Source organism: Ursus americanus, chromosome 3, assembly GCF_024610735.1.
Source record: "Ursus americanus isolate L20-20 chromosome 3, mUrsAme1.1.p, whole genome shotgun sequence".
NCBI classification, from domain to species: domain Eukaryota; kingdom Metazoa; phylum Chordata; class Mammalia; order Carnivora; family Ursidae; genus Ursus; species Ursus americanus.
This window is the reverse complement of record NC_142129.1, coordinates 51,190,116-51,209,590: the sequence shown is the minus strand read 5'-3', so window position 1 is coordinate 51,209,590 and position 19,475 is coordinate 51,190,116. Positions and strand designations below refer to the sequence as shown.

Sequence of the window (19,475 nt, the reverse complement as noted above, 5' to 3'; positions counted from 1 at the left end):
TTAAATCTATGCAAAAGGTGTCACGGTTGTTCTATACCTATAAAAAACAATACTTACATTTGACTTCAAATAATTCGAAAAGTTCAAAAAAGATCCAAAGAGAAACGTCTCAGAGAATATTTTATTTGTATGACCTCTATAAACAGGTAACCTTCTCTCCATACAGAGAAATTAGGAGAGTTAAAGAATACTTTTTAAATAGACATTTCCAAATTGGTTCTCAAAGGCACTCAAATCATTTCTCCCTATAAAATTTCTTCTGGCTTTGAGAAAAAAAAAGGTAAAACAAATTGCAAATATCATTAAAACTGATCATGAAAAGTTGTGATTTTCCTCATATGTAATGTTATAATCTCAAATATCTATTCCATTACATCACTCATTAAACTCCTTATTCTAGTTATAGCTTTTTTTTCTTTTTATGGCTACCTTATTTACTAAAAGTGAAACTTAATAAAGGAATAATTTATTTATTCATATAATTTACACAGCTCTGAACTCAGACTACATGGTAAATCTAAAGGAATCTGGTTATGATAAAAGACACTTACAAATTCCTTTGTGAAATTAATAAAATAAGCCAAAGCTTTAAAAACTTAATCTACATCTTAAATGTCTGCATCATACAATTCTGACATTATGAAAAGTATTTTAGAGTAAACTCTAAAAGAAAAGAAAGTGACACACATTCCTTTACAATTTATAAGATATAAATATTTAAAATGTCATAATATATCTGAACAACTTCATACCTTTTAATCCAGTCAGTTTATGTTTATAATTTATCCTATTCAGTGGAAGAAAAATGCTATCTATATTCATTAAGCTATTCATTGCAGTGTTATCTATAATAGCAAAAAGTTAGAAACAAATTATTTGGCATATTAAGGAAATGCCCTGGGTAAGTAAACAATGGAATATCATCTCAATGTGGTACTATGTAGCCTTTAAAACAACTGGACTTACTAGGAGAACTTGGGAAAATATTTGACAAGGTTAATTGAACAAAAACATCAAAAAATTTTAAATAGAGCACAACTATGAAAAATACATACACATATGGGAAAAACCTGTAAAATGATAATTCTTTAAGTACTGGGATTATAAGTGAATATCCCTTTACCCAGTTTACTATCATGTTGTTACCCTATTTTTCAAAAAAAGAAGTAATGAATTGCTCAATCTATATTATAAATTTCTTTATCATTCATTCACTCACTCATGCATGCAACTCCTGTTTATTGAGCACCTATTATACGCCAGACAGTGTTTTAGGTGCTGGCCAACCAGACAAAGACCCTGCCCTCACAGAGCTTACACTGCAGTATGGGAATTAAGGAAACAACAGAATTTTAGAGAGTGGAAAATGCAATGAAGGCAATAAGTATAATGAGAAAGAGTAAGAAGCGTGGTAAGGAAGAAAGTCTACTTTAGATGGGTGGTCTGGGGAGACCTCTTAGAGGAAGGGACATTTGAGCTGCGATCTGAATGACGATAAAGCCCTGGCTACACAATGATGTGGAAGAAGACAGTTCAAGCTGCCACTTTCTCTTCATTCAAATCTCAGCCTCAATTATCTCAAATTGTTAGGACAAAGCCCCTAAAATGGAAATGGCTCAGTGCGTTGAAGGGTTAGAAGGAAAAGTGAGAGAGGTCTTCAAGTGGGGTCAAAGCAATAGGCAAGATATCATATCGCTAGGGCCACCTATGCCAAAGTAAGGAGCTATGGCTTTTGTTCTGATTGCAATGGGCAGCCAATGACAGGCACACAGATAAACTGTGTGTATTTTATTAGTATTTCTTATCAACAGAAGTCATATCTGTGTAACACAAAATATTGAGCATGAAGGGTGTCCTGGGTTAGAAAAAACAGTAGCACTGTAACATTCTACAGCCTGGGCCAGTAATTTGCAAGGCAGATTAGAGGAAATCAAAGCTGCGATAGAAACACAGAGTAAGGACCCCGAACTTAAAGGGCTGCACTCTGAGCAGGAACATTTACAAACACTAAGACTTAGAAATATAATCCTGGGGCGCCTGGGTGGCTCAGTACGTTAAGCATCTGCCTTCCGCTCAGGTCATGATGCCAGGGTTCTGGGAACAAGCCTCGCATCAGGCTCCCTACTCATCAGGGCGTCTGCTTCTTTCTCTCCCTCTGCCTGCCTCTCTCTCTCAAATAAATAAATTAGTTAAATAATCTTAAAAAAAAAAGAAAAGAAAAGAAAAAAAAAAGAAATATAGGTCCTGAAGCAGTGGACTTTCCAGGTAAGAAAACAGCAGCCTGGGGCACAAAGAAAAATGCAGTACGGACTAGAATGTTTTATTTATAAAACATACTGGTTAGGAGATATTCCCAGTTTCCTTAAGTAAAGATCAGTCAAATCTTTAGCTTTTGTTGTGTATGTAAAAAGTGATACAGTTCTTATTGAGGTGGATTCAGTCACTCTCAACAACATCGTTTGTCATCTTTAAATCTCCAGTTAAAAAAAAAAATCATTTTGAGATTTGCAACATATGGATGCTACTGGACCCAGTGAATCCTTCCCGACGGTTAAAGATCCTCACGGCCAGACAGACCAAAAACAGGTAAGCAATATCTATTACAAAACTATCTACAAAAGCTTATATCTTCTGTGTGTAACGTGTAACAAATGCTTCTACAAAGGTCCTGGTTGGAGAGTAGGGGGAAGTGTAGTGCTCAATGATAAGTAAGAATAAATAATAAATAATACATTCCTTAACATTAGCAAAAACTCCTCTTTAATGTAAGGCCTTCTTAATAAAAAATGTAGAACACAATAATTTACAAATAAGGGGTTTTGCCTCATAAGATCAATAATTCTGAAATATTTTGTTTCTCTATGTAGAAAAGAATTTTGCTTTATTACCTAGAAATAAATTAAGTTTTTTGTTTTGTTTTGTTTCATTTTCTTCTAAAGTTGGCTAAGCCAGGATTCTGACACTTTCCTCTTTAATTTAATATTAATATGTATCAATTGGATAATGTGATATTTTAGCTCTGGTTAATATGTCCTTTTTCTTTGAGTCATTTAATAGTTCCCATTTTATTTTGTCCTCCCTGAGTATAAAGTTCCATATCAAGAGTATCAGTTAAAATTCATGCAATGCTAACTTTGGTCAGAAGGAAATACTTATTTTTGGTCCAAATGTTTTACCATCTATATTGGGGAAGGAAAATTTGTTCCTCAAATAGCATTTTAGAATCTGAAAATAATGGAGCTTCTCAAAATGATACTAAAAACATTTAAACCTTTTTATAAAACTGCCAGATAATTTTTTCTAAATTTCCTTAACAAGTAAGACAACTTTTAAAATAGAAACATAAGGGGGCGCCTGGGTTGGCTCTGTTGTTGAGCGTCTGCCTTCGGCTCAGGTATAATCCCAGGGTCCTGAGATTGACCCCTGCGTCAGGCTCCTCGCTTAGCGGGAAGCCTGCTTCTCCCTCTAACACTCTCCCTGCTTAGTGTTCCCTCTCTCACTGTCTCTCTGTCAAATAAATAAAATCTTTAAAATAAAATAAAATAAAAACATAAGTATTATACATTTCTATTTGCAGATGTGAAATTCCAATAGCCAATTCTTAAAAGTCTGCCACATTTGAGTTTAAAAACTATGATTTCTGTGTTATTCAAAATGCTTTTATAACTATTAGCAATTTTGTTTCTCAACTAAACACTTTTCTCATAAAATAATAAAATCAGATTCACAAAATAAATGTTCCATCTCAAGACTTACGTATGACATTCATCTGCAGAATCTAGGAAAAGACTACCTTACGTGTTTTGAAATATTTACATATAATTATTTTCTAAAATATTTAACTGAAATACACCTCTTATAATTATTCAGATCTGTTCAAAGTTAGAAAGTCAGTAATGTTGTTTATCAATACATTATTATGTAATATAAATTTATTAACATTTTCTAAATCAATAACCAAATCTATAATCTAAATCAATAAATTATTTACCAACATGAACTGCATCTTTTTATTGTTCATTTTCTTTTTTCATCTAATAAGTTAGTATTAAACCACCTAAGCAAATTAAAATAAATTGCATTTTTCATCATTTTTAAAAACATAATCACAGGTCTCTTCAAACTTTGTTATAATCATTTAAATTTATTTAAAGATCTTAGCGTCCTTTAAATAGAAACTTAATGCTGAAAAAGCAATAAAATTGCTATAACAACATGAAACTTCACTTTCTTTATGTAAACTGTATTTTATTTGATTTTTCACTTAAACATTTCATATAATTAATTAAACACTCTAAAAAATCTCAGGGTACTTATTTCGTATTAAGTTGAAGACTTAAAAATATGTGTAGTTCTTATTTTTAGTTCTTTTTTACTACTTAAAACTTTGTACTCTTGGATCCCCTAAGTCAAAGTAATGAAATACAATGTTATAAAAATAAACCACTTAAGAATGCCAGGACCAAAAGTAGGGCAAAATTCAAAGGATCTAGTTTATAAATATTGTTATTATTATTGATACCTACCTGTTACAAACAATTGTAACAATATATAAATGAGAAATACAAGTTCGATCTATCCTATTTTCATGTTAATTTGGGATTAAGTGAGACAACAGGTATTAAAACAACCTTCTAAAAAATCCTGATTGTAAGGTAATATAAACATCAGATTAGGGTACTATACTTCAGGGCTACAAAAATTACAAAAAAAGGGGGCGCCTGGGTGGCACAGCGGTTAAACGTCTGCCTTCGGCTCAGGGCATGATCCTGGCGTTATGGGATCGAGCCCCACATCAGGCTGTTCCGCTGGGAGCCTGCTTCTTCCTCTCCCACTCCCCCTGCTTGTGTTCCCTCTCTCGCTGGCTGTCTCTATCTCTATCGAATAAATAAATAAAATCTTTTTAAAAAAATTACAAAAAAATTATTAAATCGATTGTTACTGTTATAGAAAACATGTATACTTTTGTGTCTGATACTAACTCAAACTAAATGTTTATCTCAAATTGAGAAAATCCAAACTATACATTTCAAAATCAGCGTTTTATGAAAAGGCTCAATCACAGGATCATTCAAATAGCAAGCTAGCTAATAAAATCTTATCAAGAATACAATTACAGTGTAGCTAATAAAACAAATTAAACAGTTCTTAATGAGTTAGCAATCAGCCTTTATGTAATGTTTTAAAGCATACCAAATGCTTTTCACTTACTTGCCTCATTATCTCACAAATAAATGCACAGGTAGAAAGAATGGTGGGCAGTAATGAGGAACTGGGATTTCACTAGATGAGTCTTTTTATTAGACAAGCAGTTGGCAAAAATTATAAGCACTCATTATTTGCAACCATAACTTAATTAGGGGACTTTACAGAACAAAGGAGTAGTATTTCAAGTATTTTAAAAGAAAGGAGAAAAGTTGGTTACCTTGTTCCAAGTATAGGTAATTTTTTTAAAAGTAGAAGATGAGTCATAATAGTGGTGGTGGTGGGGAGACAGACAAAAAAAAATAGCAATTAAATTTGCTCTGGAAGAGGAAAGGGAATGGAAAAAGTACAAGGAAATAAGTATAGATTGTACAATAGAACCTTGAAGTGGTAGACAATCATTCAAGGATTTAAGAAAAAGGGCTATAGCTGACATGGTAGATAATTAAGATAGCTTTTAGAAGTAACATTTAAGAATGACTATACAACTGAAGCATAATTGTAGAGAAATATTCTGTTTTCCTTTTAGCTATTTCTGTTTAGTTTTTAAAGGAAATACTAAATAGAATTGCAGTTTTGTTATTAATTTTAAAAATTAATAAATTATCTCATTATTTTATCTTCTTTTTCTTAATGGAATTTTCATTTTGATTCTTGCTATGGTCATAATCTACTCATTTCTCCCTTACCTTAATGCTTTTAAAACATTTATTCTATTATTATCCTTTCCTAGTTACATTTTATCTTCAAATTATGACTTCTAAATAGCCCTCAATCTCTAGGTGGTCTGAAAATCTAGGTCTAAAAAATATACACTAAGTGAAATACAGCATGCTTAAAAGAATTAACAATATATAAATAAAACTACTAATTCTGAAATTATAACCCTTAAAAGTCAAAAGCAGCAGTTCTACATTGTAATCTCACTTTCCAAACATATGTATTGGCATGGAATCATAAAGTCATTAAACTCTTCTCAGAAATTTATACACAATGTTTAAAAAGTTTGAAAACACACCATTAAATTAAGCCATGTCAGTACAATATTAAGATAATCAAGTGAGAAGTGGGGAAAACTAGGCAAACATACTACTTGTCACACATGTCTCTCTAAATTAATATCTCAGTAGAAACCAAACTTTCTTTAAAAGCCACCCTCTTTAGTTGATATGAGGACACACTCTCTGGTCCAAATTAAAATTATAGGGCCTTACAAATGTAACTCTCTGGTGCAGGGTGTTGATAATGGAGGAGCATATATGTGTATATTGTGGGGGAGAGGTCAGAGGGCATATGGGTATTGTACTTTCCATTCAATTTTGCTGTGACCCTAAAAGTGCTCTAAAAAAATAAAGTCTACTATTATTATTAAATAATAAATACAGGGCCAAGCAATTAAACTGGTCAAAATACAATCCTAGAAATTTGGGTTGTTATTCAATAGTTATAAGACCATGGCAAGGAACATATGTTTTGAATGTGTGGAAGTGTTAAAGCTATTAATTTTTTACCTTCCAAAATAATACTTTATATTAAAATATAAGTTTTCGATAATTCTTTTTTTTAAGATTTTTTATTTATTTGACAGATAGTGACAGCCAGTGAGAGAGGGAACACAAGCAGGAGGAGTGGGAGAGGAAGAAGCAGCCTCCCAGCAGAGGAGCCTGATGCGGGGCTCGATCCCAGAACGCTGGGATCACGCCCTGAGCTGAAGGCAGACGCTTAACGACTGTGCCACCCAGGCGCCCCAGTTTTCGATAATTCTTAAAGAAAAGAGTGGCAGATCTGCGATACATTCTAGGAGAGCTCAGAAAAAAAATTTAATGTAAGAAATAAAAACTGTTCCAGATTAGCTTTTAAAATCACTAAAATATCAATTAGCTTTTGCCGTAAAGATAAGTTTTTTGTTACAAATAAAAGAATATATGTGATTAATTTTCCAATTTAATATATTTGTTAGCATGTATAATTTTGGGTGACTCAGATATGTAAACATACCAATATGTTCATATGGCTTAATTATCTATATTCTTTAATAATAAAAAGAGATGGAAAGAAAATAAACAAAAAAAGAAAGTTCTGCGTGGCTGCTTCCATGGGAGAACCTCATTTACTCCTCTCCCTCTTCTCCCCAGATAGGCTAGAAAAAGGAGAGAAAAGGAGACAGGTAATAAATAGACATAAATACGGAAGCAACCTAAATGTCCATCAATGGATGGATGAAGAAAATGTGCCATATATACAATGAAATATTATTCCGCTATAAAAAAGAAGGAAATCCTGTCCTTTGCAATAACATGGATGGACCTTGAGTGCATTATACTAAGAGAAATGAATCAGAGTAAGACAAATGCCATATGATCTCACTTACATGTAGAACAGAAACAAAACAAGCCAACCAAGCTCATAGATAGAGACAACAGATTGGTTGTTGCCAGAGGCAGGGGTGGGGGGCAGGGTGTGGAGAGCAAAATGGGTGAAGATAGTCAATGTGTATAAACCTCCAGTTATAAAATAAGTAAGTCCTGAGGATGTTAGGATAGAAGGTGACTATAGTTAATAATACTATATTGTATATTTGAAAGCTGTTAAGAGAGTAGATCTTAAAAGTTCTCATCACAGAAAAAAGTGTGTAACTATGTGTGGCAACAGATGTTAACTAGACTTGGTAGACTCTAGAGTAGTAATCATTTTGCAATATATACATATATTAAGTCATTATGTTGTACACCAAAAACTAATATATGTGAATTATATCTAATTTTTTAAAAAGACATAAATACAAGAAAAAAGAAAAGAAAAAGGAGAGAGACCCAAGGAAAGAAAAAAGGACCAACTGCTTTCTTCTTTCCTGGCAACTGGCAATAACAAAGAAAAAGACAAGGAGATAAAAAAGAATATTCTTTCAAGTTCATGTTTCTTGTCCCTCCTCCTTCCCCAGCTCTCATTATCACTGTTTTAAAGTTGCATATTCCACGTTCCTACTCTGTGATACAGTTCAGTGTCTGAGAAGAAATCCTTCCTCCTGGGAGGGTTGGTATAGTCAGGGAGTAGTAGGGATATGGGTGGAACAGCAAACAGTGTAGAGGTTCATCAAATAAACTCTAAATGTGTGTTCACAGTCATAAACTAAACCTACATCCTATGCTTCAGAAACATTATGGGATGAAAAGTTTTTGTGGGTCACCCTGGAATCTACAAACCCTTTAACATTGTTTCTGCAAAAATTAGTATATAAATAAATTAAATTTTGTTAAAACTTATATAATATGTAAATGGAATAAATACAATTTATACATAAACAAATTTAAAAATCCATTTATAACTTGAGAATTGTCTATATATTTAACAGCTATCACAAAGTTACCTATCTTCCCCACAAGAAGCCAGTGTTGGTTAGAGAGCTCAGAATAATGTGTTCAAAGTAGGAATCAGGATCACAAAGATGGAAAACAGTAGTTTTTAATTCGACAGAACAGGATAACAGTGAAAAATACTGCTCTGGGAGGAAAACCAAGACTACCATAAAAAGGGAAATGCAACCTACCTGTGGAGATAAATAAGTATCTTAGAGTAGGTGCATTTTGGTCATTGGATAAAGGGAATTCACACTACAGAAGAGTGGTGAACAAGACAAGCCATACTCTGCATCTGTTCCATAAACCTGACTTGCTTTTTTATAGTTTATGCTCTTCTAAGTCCTCATCTGTGATTTTTTAGTCACCATTGAGTTTTGAAAGTTGGATTGAGTATGAGGGGACAGGTGATAAGGAAGATTACTTTAATGAGGCTATACCCCTCAAGTGGTAGCCAAAATGGAATCTGGAAGATATTTAAGAATCTAATAGATGCAACATATTCAAGTAGTCTTTTCTCTTATTTTGGTAATTTATTCCTATAAAATATTTCTAGAAAATTGCTTCTATTTAACTGCAGGGTAAACATCTTATTTTGTTAAATGCATGCATGGACACATACACACATCTCTTTCTCACAAACACATACACAAATACAACTGAACTTCAATATTTCACATTTTTAACTGCAGAACCTATATTTTTTTTCTAATTCCCCATTCATTCACCTAAGGAACACGAAGTGTGGAAAAGGAATTTAAAATTCATTCTCGCATTTTTTGTAGTAGTTTGGGAGCAGTTATGGCCACAGTGACCTATATGGTCTGGTTCACTGTCTTTGTGCCTATTTTCACCTTTTAATGCCAAAACAGAAAACTGATCTCTAGGATGCCACCATACTAATGACTTCTGACCTGTCATCTAGTCTCATTCAGTAGCATAATTTTCACTGAAGAAACTGAAGTATGTTTAGACTCTGTATGTTTTAAATCGTAGCATCATTTGCCTTGCTATTGGTAAACTTACTGCCTCTTTTATGCCTTCCTAAAGAAATTTCAAGAATTGTCACACTACTTTAAAAAAAAAAAAAAGACTGAAAATGATTATTTGGTAAGCTGAAATTTTCCATCATCATTCCCTTGTGACATACTATCTCCTAGAATTCCTAAGTAGGAGCAATGTTCTCATCATCAACTTTCTCTTTCACCATGAATAATATTCTTCTCACTTTTGCATTTTCTCTGCAGAGACCATAGAGACAACTGAAACCAAATATACCAAAAGGAGCTACATTTTCACCACAGTTTACAGGAAGAAGACAATAGAGTAATATATGTGTTTGCTTGGGGCAAAGAAGTGGCTTTTTGCTTCTTGTCCTATGATTGATTACCTTCTGAGGGAGGTGATAGTAATCTTACACTGATTCTTGCCAATAAAATAACTTCTAGGTAGGAGGGGAGTTATAAAAAGAATAAGAAATTAAATTAATAAATCATAAGAAAAGGGAGAGAAATGGGAAAGCATTGAGAAGGCCATGATAAATAAAATTAATTTCCCATAGAATTTTTAAGTAATAAAATGAAGCAGTCAAGGAGGAATATTTAAAAAACTGTCCTGGAAGAAAATTAACATCCAGGAAATAGAAAGGCCTAGCTAGAGTTGCCATCAATACAGTGGCATTCTTGACCAGGAAGTACAAAAGAAAATGTGAAAGTCCCTATTAGTTGTTCTACTTCAGTATGCAAGTTCACTTGCCGAAGAGTTAGCTGAGAAATAAGAAACACTAAAGAATATTTATAAACAGTTTTGAATAGAAACCCATAGTTCTGAATAATTTTAGCATGCATTTTCCTACCCTCCTATTCTATTGAAATAAAATTTAAAAACCAATACAATGTTTAAATAAATTTTCATTCATATATGTAACATAAGGGGCTATATTCATTTGCCTTACTGCTTATCCCTTGTGGGTAATAATTTAGGAATTAGAGGTGATCCAACAGCTCTTTCTTCCATACCACTACAATATTATTTACTAAAGTTAGAAGGTATAGCACTGTAAGTAAAGATAAAAATGCGATAGAATCAACAATCCTCTAATTTGAAGACTTTTTTATTTCTTACCATGTCTTTTCCACCTATGACCTCTTATTGACATGCTGGTTACTGCATTTCTTGATATTCTAGAGGAAGTTGGTGTGATTTCAACTTGAATACACCTTGTACCCTCCTTACTAGATTTCATGGCACCATGAGGCAATGAAGCCTTTATGGCATTAGCAACCTAAGAAAAAAAATATATGGTTTAAGATTGGTATTAACAGATGTGTTACACCCTTATATAAAACAAAGTGCCAAATTTTAAAAGGATTTTAAAAAGAATACTTTCTCCAAGGTATTTCATAAGATGATATATAAATCTTCTAGAAGAAAGAGTAAGAGCTCAGAAGGAACCTATAGTTAAAAATAATATGTAAATGATGAAATTTAAAATTCCAAAATATTGAAATTATGTTTCCAAATGCCTAATGCTAATTAATAAATGCAGCTCTAGCGTGTTAAAAACATTCTTATAAGTTTAAAAGACTATTATCAGGTATCTAAGAAGCTAGCTTAATGAAATTCTCAAATTATATACACCTTTTCAAGCATGAAATTTTCCTAGTATAACAGAAGCATGAATCACTCAGTTTAATGACATTAATGCACTAGGAATGGCTACTTTTCACTTTACAGTTCTAAATCGAGAAATTTTAAATTACAAAATTTACATAAACAAGTGAGGCACCTACCAGCAATGGCTCTGGATATAATTCTAGCTGAGCTCTGTATATAATATCATCCAATGCTTTTTGAGCTAAATCCCATTCTCCATTATAACTGTAAAATTAAATAAAGAAAGTATAATTATTTTCAATTAATTCTATATATTTGAACAAAATAAAATGAGAAACTGCTTACTGAATAAAGCAATAGATCACATTAGCACACTGTTTAGCATTCCACTCTCCTTAAAACATATTTTTATATCTTTGAATTCCTTTCAATTGTATCTGAAAGCCTATTAAAAGCAAAGAAAATTTTATAGATATATATTTCTTCTCTAAAGAACATGTCTATTTATAGACCAGATATCAAAAAAGTGAGGCAATCTCAAAGCATTTTACACTTGCAAAGTAAGTCGGAGCATAATAAATTATATACCTTAGAATAATGTTCAGAACACTTTATGGTCAAATTATTCTGTAACTCCCACAGTTTTTAATGAGAATCTACAATTACTGTGGCTTACAGTATCTTAAGTAGTTACTTCTTTGCATTCTGACAATCATTTAGAAGTGTACATGATACATGTTGCAAATATCAGAAAGATATTGGGGGAAGAAGTGTGTATGTATATTAATTTTCAAAGATATGGCTAAACTCTAAAAATTAGGTAAATGATAAAAACGGACAGAGAAATAATGGCTTGGTCATCTGCCAACAAAAATAAAGAAATGAATTATATCAAGACTGCAAGTGAGGCCTAAACAATGGAAAAAGCATTGTTCTCACCCTAAAAATAAGACAAAGTCAGTTAATCTATAAAATCATAGCTTTCCATTAATTCAGTAAGGAACTAAAATCACAGGGCAGCCAAGTAGCCTGAAACCTAAGGGCAGACAGATGCCTCTAAGGAGACAGACCACAATGCAAGCAGGTAAGAAGACTTCAGCTAAACTTTTAAACAAACTGCTAAAAGCCCAGTATGGGCTAGCATGAGTGTATAGAATTTCTAGGAGCAGATACAAAAGGGAGCTCACACCCACTTACAAGCTCTTTTCCACAAACCTCTTTTAGGCCCTTATAAGAAAAACTGGGAGCAAGGCAAGGGACCAGAGAAAGCTGCTCTTGGTAGTTTGGGCCTGAAGGAGAAGAGCAGCCACCTGAGCAAGAAAGGCCTGAAGATCCAGACAGACCTTTTTCTCATGTGAAACAAGTTTTAAAGCCTTTAGGGAAGGGGCAGCAACCCTTTCACCCCAAGGGCAAAGGTGAAGACTGACTGTGGCTGTGAGGGAAAGAAAAAGAAAAAGAAAACCTCTACCTGTGGGAAAGGATCAGGAAACTGTCTTATGTTGAGACCACTAGAGTTCTCTTACCACTGGAGGAGGGACAGGACCACTGAAAATCTACCCCCTTCCCCCAATCCCAGATGCAGGGACATAGGTCCTGCTTATGACTGAGGCTGGACCAGGACAACAGAGATCACTACTCCCCCCAAACCCCCAACCCAGGCCAGTATACATTCAGAAACAAGCAACAGCACTCTACTGCTGAAGGAGGGACAAGAACATAGAGAAAGACCGTTTCCTTGGTGCAGACACACAGGAAAAGCTAAAAGCTGAGGAGGGAGCAAGAATATTGAGAAATACCCTCCAGCAATCTAGCTCACACCCTAACTGCCACGTACCACGAGAGGAATCTGAAGTAGGTGGTGCCATGAAGGTAACCACAGAACAACAAAATCCAACCTCAGCTCACTCCTGCCTATAATAACTCCACTAGAAGCCTAAAAGAAAAGAAGCGTGCCATTTCCAGGCATAAATAATATTTACTTCAGTCACTACTATTCTATCCAGGAACAAAATGATAATCAAATATTACAAACCACAGAAAACGCAAGAAGAAAACAACCCACTGTCAAGAGACAAAGAAGAAAAGAACCAAATTCAGAAATGATTCCAATTTTATAGTTATCAGGAAAATTAAAATAACTATGATTAATATATTAAAAGCTCTAGTGGAAAAGATGGAAAACATGAATGAACAGATGGTGATTTCAGCAAGGGATGGGAACCATAAGAAAGAGTCAAATGAAAAGACTAGAAAAAAAACACAGTAACAGAAATGAAGCACCCTGTCAGTGGGCTCATTAATAGATTCAACATCATCAAGAAAAGAATTAATGAGTGTGAAGGTAGGTCAACAGAAATTACTAAATCTGAAACACAAAGCAATAAAGACAGAAAATAAAACAGATCAGAGCATCCAAGAGCTGTGGGACAATATGGTCTAACATGAGGGTCAATAAACTTTTTCTTAAAGGGCTAGATAATAAATATTTTAGGCTTGTGGGCCATACAATCTCTATTGCAACTATTCATCCCTGTCACTGTAGCACAAAATCAGCCTTAGGCAATATGTAAACAGATGTAAATGTATTTTAATAAAACTTTTAAGAAAACAGGCAGCAAGCCATATTTAATCCAAAGATCATAAATTCTACCTTCAGTCAAGAAGCTTATAATCTACTAAGAAAAATCAAGGTATCAAATGAATATAATGCAAAGTATAATAAGATATGTGTAGAAGAAGATAGGGTTCAAAGAAAAATACTACTATCTAAGGCATTAAATAAGCCTGAGCATTAATATTTGAAATTGATAATAAATTAATATTAAGCTACTTATGATCAAAGAGGCTCTAAGATGTTTTTCAAGAGTTAAAGTTTCTGGAAATGGAAAAAGGTCTTCATTGGGGAAAAAAAACTATTTGGAAATTACAGCCAAAAAAAAAAGTAATAGGGGCGCCTGGGTAGCGCAGTCGTTAAAGCGTCTGCCTTCGGCTCAGGGCGTGATCCCGGCGTTCCGGGATCGAGTCCCACATCGGGCTCCTCCGCTAGGAGCCTGCTTCTTCCTCTCTCACTCGCCTGCTGTGTTCCCTCTCTCGCTGGCTGTCTCTCTGTCACATAAATAATAAAATAAAATCTTTAAAAAAAAAAAAAAAGTAATAAAGAAAGAAACTGAGTATATGTAGATGTTGCTAATTTTCATTCTGTCCTTGAGTTAAAGAAAGATAAAATGTTTTAGTGGGTTACAAATTCTTCAGAACAATAAGAGATACATTTTAAGTAAAAAAACTATTATCAAGATCTAGTTTCATATTTGGGATGCCTGGGTGGCTCAGTCAGTTAAGTGTCTGACTTTGGCTCAGGTCATAATCTCAGAGTCCTGGGATCAAGCCCCGCATAGGGCTCCCTGCTCAGCAGGGAGTCTGCTTGTCCCTCTCTCTCTGCCCCTCGCCCTGCTTGCGCACTGTCACTCTTTCAAATGAATAAATAAAATCTTAAAAAAAAAAAGACTTTGTTCGTATTCTTTCACAAAAATATGCTCACTGTCTAGCCAATAAGTTTAAAATATAATAAAAAGAAAACAATAGACTATGATTTTTCAAAGAGATCAAAGATTTACTTTGTATGATAAACTTACAAGGCAAAATAAATCCCTGTTAACATTTGCACCATGAATCCTGAAGAAACTGGTATCCTGCTACTTATACCTTTGTATTTTCTTACATGTTGTCGGGGATAGCCACAAACACAGATTCTAGAAAAAACAAAATAAATATATTTATAAAATTGGTAAAAATTTAGGCAATTTATTTTTTAACATTTATAAGCCAACAATGTACTAGATATGCTCTCATAACAAACCTAATAGCTATGAAACACAGAATCTTTCTAAACAGAACATTTGTCTGTAACATTTTCCTGCGTAAGTGAAACTGGGGGAAAGAATGTATAAAGCTAGAGGTATATTATTATATAGTAAGTGAACCAGATTCTCAGAGTTGGTTCACTAATTTCAGTCAACTCAATAATTAATAATTTTTAGTTATCATAAAACCCATTACATGAAACTTGGTATTATTTATCATAAATAGATCTATAGTATGATCTTCTATTGCTGATAAAGTTCTTGACACAAACGGCAGGCTCCAAGAAAATACTCTAAAATTAGACTCAGTCCCATATATAATACATCATAATAAATTTCAGATAGATTGAAATTTTCAATGTTAAAAAGAAATAAAATATAAGCAAATCATTACATATTCTTTGCAAGTTTAAGCAGGATATCAAAGGTAGAATCATAAAGAAAGACCAATAGATTTTACTATCTTTTAAAAAAGAAACTCCGTGAACACAACCGTAATTTAAATATTTATTATAGTGAAGGATCTCTAAGGAGTACTAATGTTAAGGTGTATTTACTACAGTAAATAGGAAGTTACCTAAAAGTCCAACACAGAGGACCAATTATATAAATAATTCAGGGAATACTATGAAACAAACAAGATGTTTTCAAAGACTGTTTAAATGGCAGGGGGAGAAAAACTGTAGAGAATAATGCATGAAACCCACTCCCATTTTGTAAGAAACAAATAGGTGAATGTTGTTTGCCACTACAAAAAGATCATATACAAAGTTATAGAGTGAGATTATAGATTTTCTTCTTTATATGTATTTTCTAAATTTTCTATGATCAACATGCACTGCTTATAAAATAGTAAGTTTCTAATTTTAATAAAACTGGGGCAAAGTTGTTTTCTCACAATGTGTTGTGGTTGATATAACAAACCTTCATTTAATATAGTACTAGTCAATAGATTGAACCTAAGCCTTCATTTAAACATACTCAAGTATACCACAGACCATTTTGAAAATAGACCCTTGAGAATATCATTAATTCAAAGTAACTTTAAAGTAAAAATAAAAATTCATTTGATACTGAGAAGATCTTAGAACCCTGTAGAACCAAAGGTAAAAACAAGCAGGGATATTTATGGACTGAATATTTGTGTTCCTCCCCCCCCCCCAAGTTCGTATACTGAAGCCGTAATACCCCAGTATGATGCTATTTGTTGGTGTGACCCTAGGTTTAAATGAGGTCACAAGGATGGGAGTCCCCATGGTGGGTTTAGTGCCCTTATTCAAAGAGGAAGAAAGACCAGAACTCACTCTCTGCCATGTGAAGGATACAGTGAGGAAGGCAGTGTCCTGTAAGCCAGGAGGAGGGCCTTCACCAGGAATCGAAGCTGCTGGTTACCTGACCTTAGTGTGACAAATAAACATCTATTGTTTAAGCCACCTAGCCTATGGTATTTTGTTACAGCAGCCTGAGATGACTAAAATAAAAACTGGAAAAAATTAGCTATATATGAAATAAAACCAACTTAAATTTTGTTTGATATTGCAAAAACTTATATCCAAACTAGACTAGAAACTCCTCTTATTATCTAAAAAAGAAAACTCGGAAAAATTTTATTTTCTTACACCTTATATACCTTTATAATAGGGATGGTTGTAAATAACAGAGAACCAATATATAAAAGATAGGATTTTTTTCAATTTATTCATTCAGTAAATATTTTTAAAGATTTATAATGTGTCAGACACTAGGAATGCAGATGAAAGATGTAGTTCCCTCAGGGATGCACAATCTAATCATGGAGACTGTGTAGTCAACAAATATCTGCAATGAATAAGTTACAGAGGTAGCAAAAGGAGACAGTGGTAAACTCTAGTGGAAGAAGTAGAGGGTCAGAGAAGGCTTCTTGGTGAAAATACAGGAATGGGCAAAAACAGAGAAGGATAAAACAGCACGACACCAAGGAGACTCAGACAATAATAGTAGGATAGAATGCTTGAACACTAGAAAATAACAGAGAAGCTAACTAGGGGTCAGATTATGGAGTATCTTATAACTTGCGAGGCTTTATCAGGCAATGGAAAGCAACTGAATGTTTTTGTTTTATTCTTTTAACAAGGGAGTGACATGATCAGATTGGTCTTTTGATAATATCACTCAGGCTACATCGGAACAGTGCACTGAAACTGGAGAGAATGTCGAAACATCCCATGAGTGAGATGAAAGTGACTTGAACTAAAGAAGTAATTGTGGGGAGAAGGAGAAAGGGTGGAGAAGGAGAAAGTCCCACCTAGGAAGTAGGCACTCACTCAATCGTGGGGTGAGACTGAAGAAACAAGAGGAGTGTGATATTTATTACCACATTCAGTTTGGATATCTGGTTGGATGGTAGTGGTATTAAATGAACTTGGACAAACAAGACATACTGTTTTGGAAGATGTTAAGTTCTGATATGTTGATTTGTAGGTATATGGTATAGATGTTACTTCTGTCTGCCATGACCTCTTCTCTGCCACCAAAGTCTTCTATTAATAATACCTCTATCCCTCTTACCTTTAGGAACTAGTCTTCCCCTGTGTCGTCAGGTATAATCATGTGATGGCGGTATAAATAAAATAACAAAATTATCTGTGACAAGAGGTCAGTACCCTAACATCTATTTTTCCCTTCTTCCATTTCATAACATATATAAGGTATCCTCTCCTCCACTCTCCCCAACCAATTTTAACTAGAACAATGGCCCCCTGCTAGAGATCACATTTCCTGGCCATGTAACTAGTTCTGGACAACAGTCTGCTAGCTGAAACAGTGCAACTTCTAGGTTGCATCCTTAAGAAGCAGTTGCATGCCTTCCACTCTCTCTTTCCCCCTGCTTGCAGGATATGGAAGGCAGATATAAAAGTAGTGATCCATCACCATACAGACAAGACTAACAACCTAGGGAATGGCAGAATCTCAAGAAAGAAGGGGCCTGAACACCTTAGAAACAGAGCCAATCTATCCCCAGACCATCTATCAGCTCAGACTTTTATATGAAAGAAAAAGAAATATCATTTAAGTTACCATTATCTATCTTTACCAGCCAAACCAATATTTAAACCAATATTTAAGCACTCTTCCAATGACATTAACAAACATGACCCCAGTGGGGTTTGTAGAAGCCTCAGGCTGGCAACATCAAAGTGTTTTTGCTGCCTGGTTTTTCACAGTAAAACTGGGAAAAGGGTTCTTTCTTCTTCATTTATTAAAGGTAGACAATGTAAGCTTTTAGCTGCTTGTGGTCACTGTTCTTATCACATGGCAGAAGCCTACCTATAGAAAAAAGTACAATGCCAACATATGAAGAAGATGAGATGAGAGATGGGAGACAACATCCAGATAACAACGGAGCTTTTGGATCTAGTTGATCCTGAAGCCAGTTCCATCCCTGCTCTTCCCAGGTACAAAGAGCCAAAAAATTTTCCCTTTGGTATAATCCAGTTTTATGCAGATATCAGTTAGTTGCAGCAGAAAGAGTTCTAACTTTTACAAGGTGTCTGTGGGACATCTTGATAGAGATGGCTACTGGATTAGATATATGGGATTAGAAATCAGGAAATAAGTTCTGGATTCAGAATAGAGCATATAGACAGAAAAATAAGCTATTGCTATCAGTACACAATTTTTTAAAAAAACAACTTTGCCACAGATCTAGAATGGTCAATCAATTTTTAAATTTACTTTAGGTAAGAATTAGAGAGACAATTCTCTCAAACACCAGCACACTTGCCAGATTCACAAGGGAAACAAAATTCCAGGTTCTCTGATTTTCTCTGCTAGCTACCCATAAGGAAATAAGCAGTCATCTGTTAGAGGCTGTGCTAAAACCTTTATTCAGAAATGCAAAGGATTAGTCTAAGTCCTTCAGACTGCTATAACAATACGACAAATGGGGTGGCCCTCTATTTAGGGTTATGGATTTTTCGTTGTATCCTCAATGGCAGAAGGAACAAGAGAATTTTGTGGCATCTCTTGGCTATGAGGGCACCTCCTAATACCATCCTAATACCATCACATTAGGCATTAAGATTTCAACATATGAATGGGGGGGGGGCGCTAACATTCAGACCATAGCAGTTAGCTTTTCATAACTACTAAAACTTTACACATTTGTGGTCATTGACTGCAGGAATTTTGCATTTATCAATGTAAGACTTTTAAAAAGCAAAAACCAAATTATTTCCTTTAATCTTAGTTGTACTTAATGGATCATAAATCCGAAGTGGAAGAGATCATCTATTTTTCATTCATTCAACAAATAGTTACCAGGTTTCTACCATATGCCAGGCACTTCTCCAAACTCTGAGGACAGTGCAGTGAACAAAACATCACAGTTCCTGACCTCATGAAGCTCCAGCAATTGACAGACTATATACCAAATGAACAAATCAGGTAATTATAGTGT

The 19,475-nt window shown here is 34.1% G+C and overlaps 1 protein-coding gene across 2 annotated transcripts in view; it reads right to left on the bottom strand.

The window, feature by feature from the left end:
* The window catches only part of HYCC1 (hyccin PI4KA lipid kinase complex subunit 1), a 101,538-nt gene that overhangs the window by 9,660 nt on the left and 72,403 nt on the right, over window positions 1–19,475 (bottom strand). For both annotated transcript variants that reach the window (XM_045793049.2, XM_045793050.2), the window contains exons 8-10: window positions 14,810–14,926; window positions 11,354–11,441; window positions 10,686–10,845 (exon numbers count right to left, since the gene is read on the bottom strand). In XM_045793049.2, the coding sequence (XP_045649005.2) occupies window positions 10,686–10,845; window positions 11,354–11,441; window positions 14,810–14,926 (365 nt within the window). The remainder of the gene's footprint in view (window positions 1–10,685; window positions 10,846–11,353; window positions 11,442–14,809; window positions 14,927–19,475) is intronic.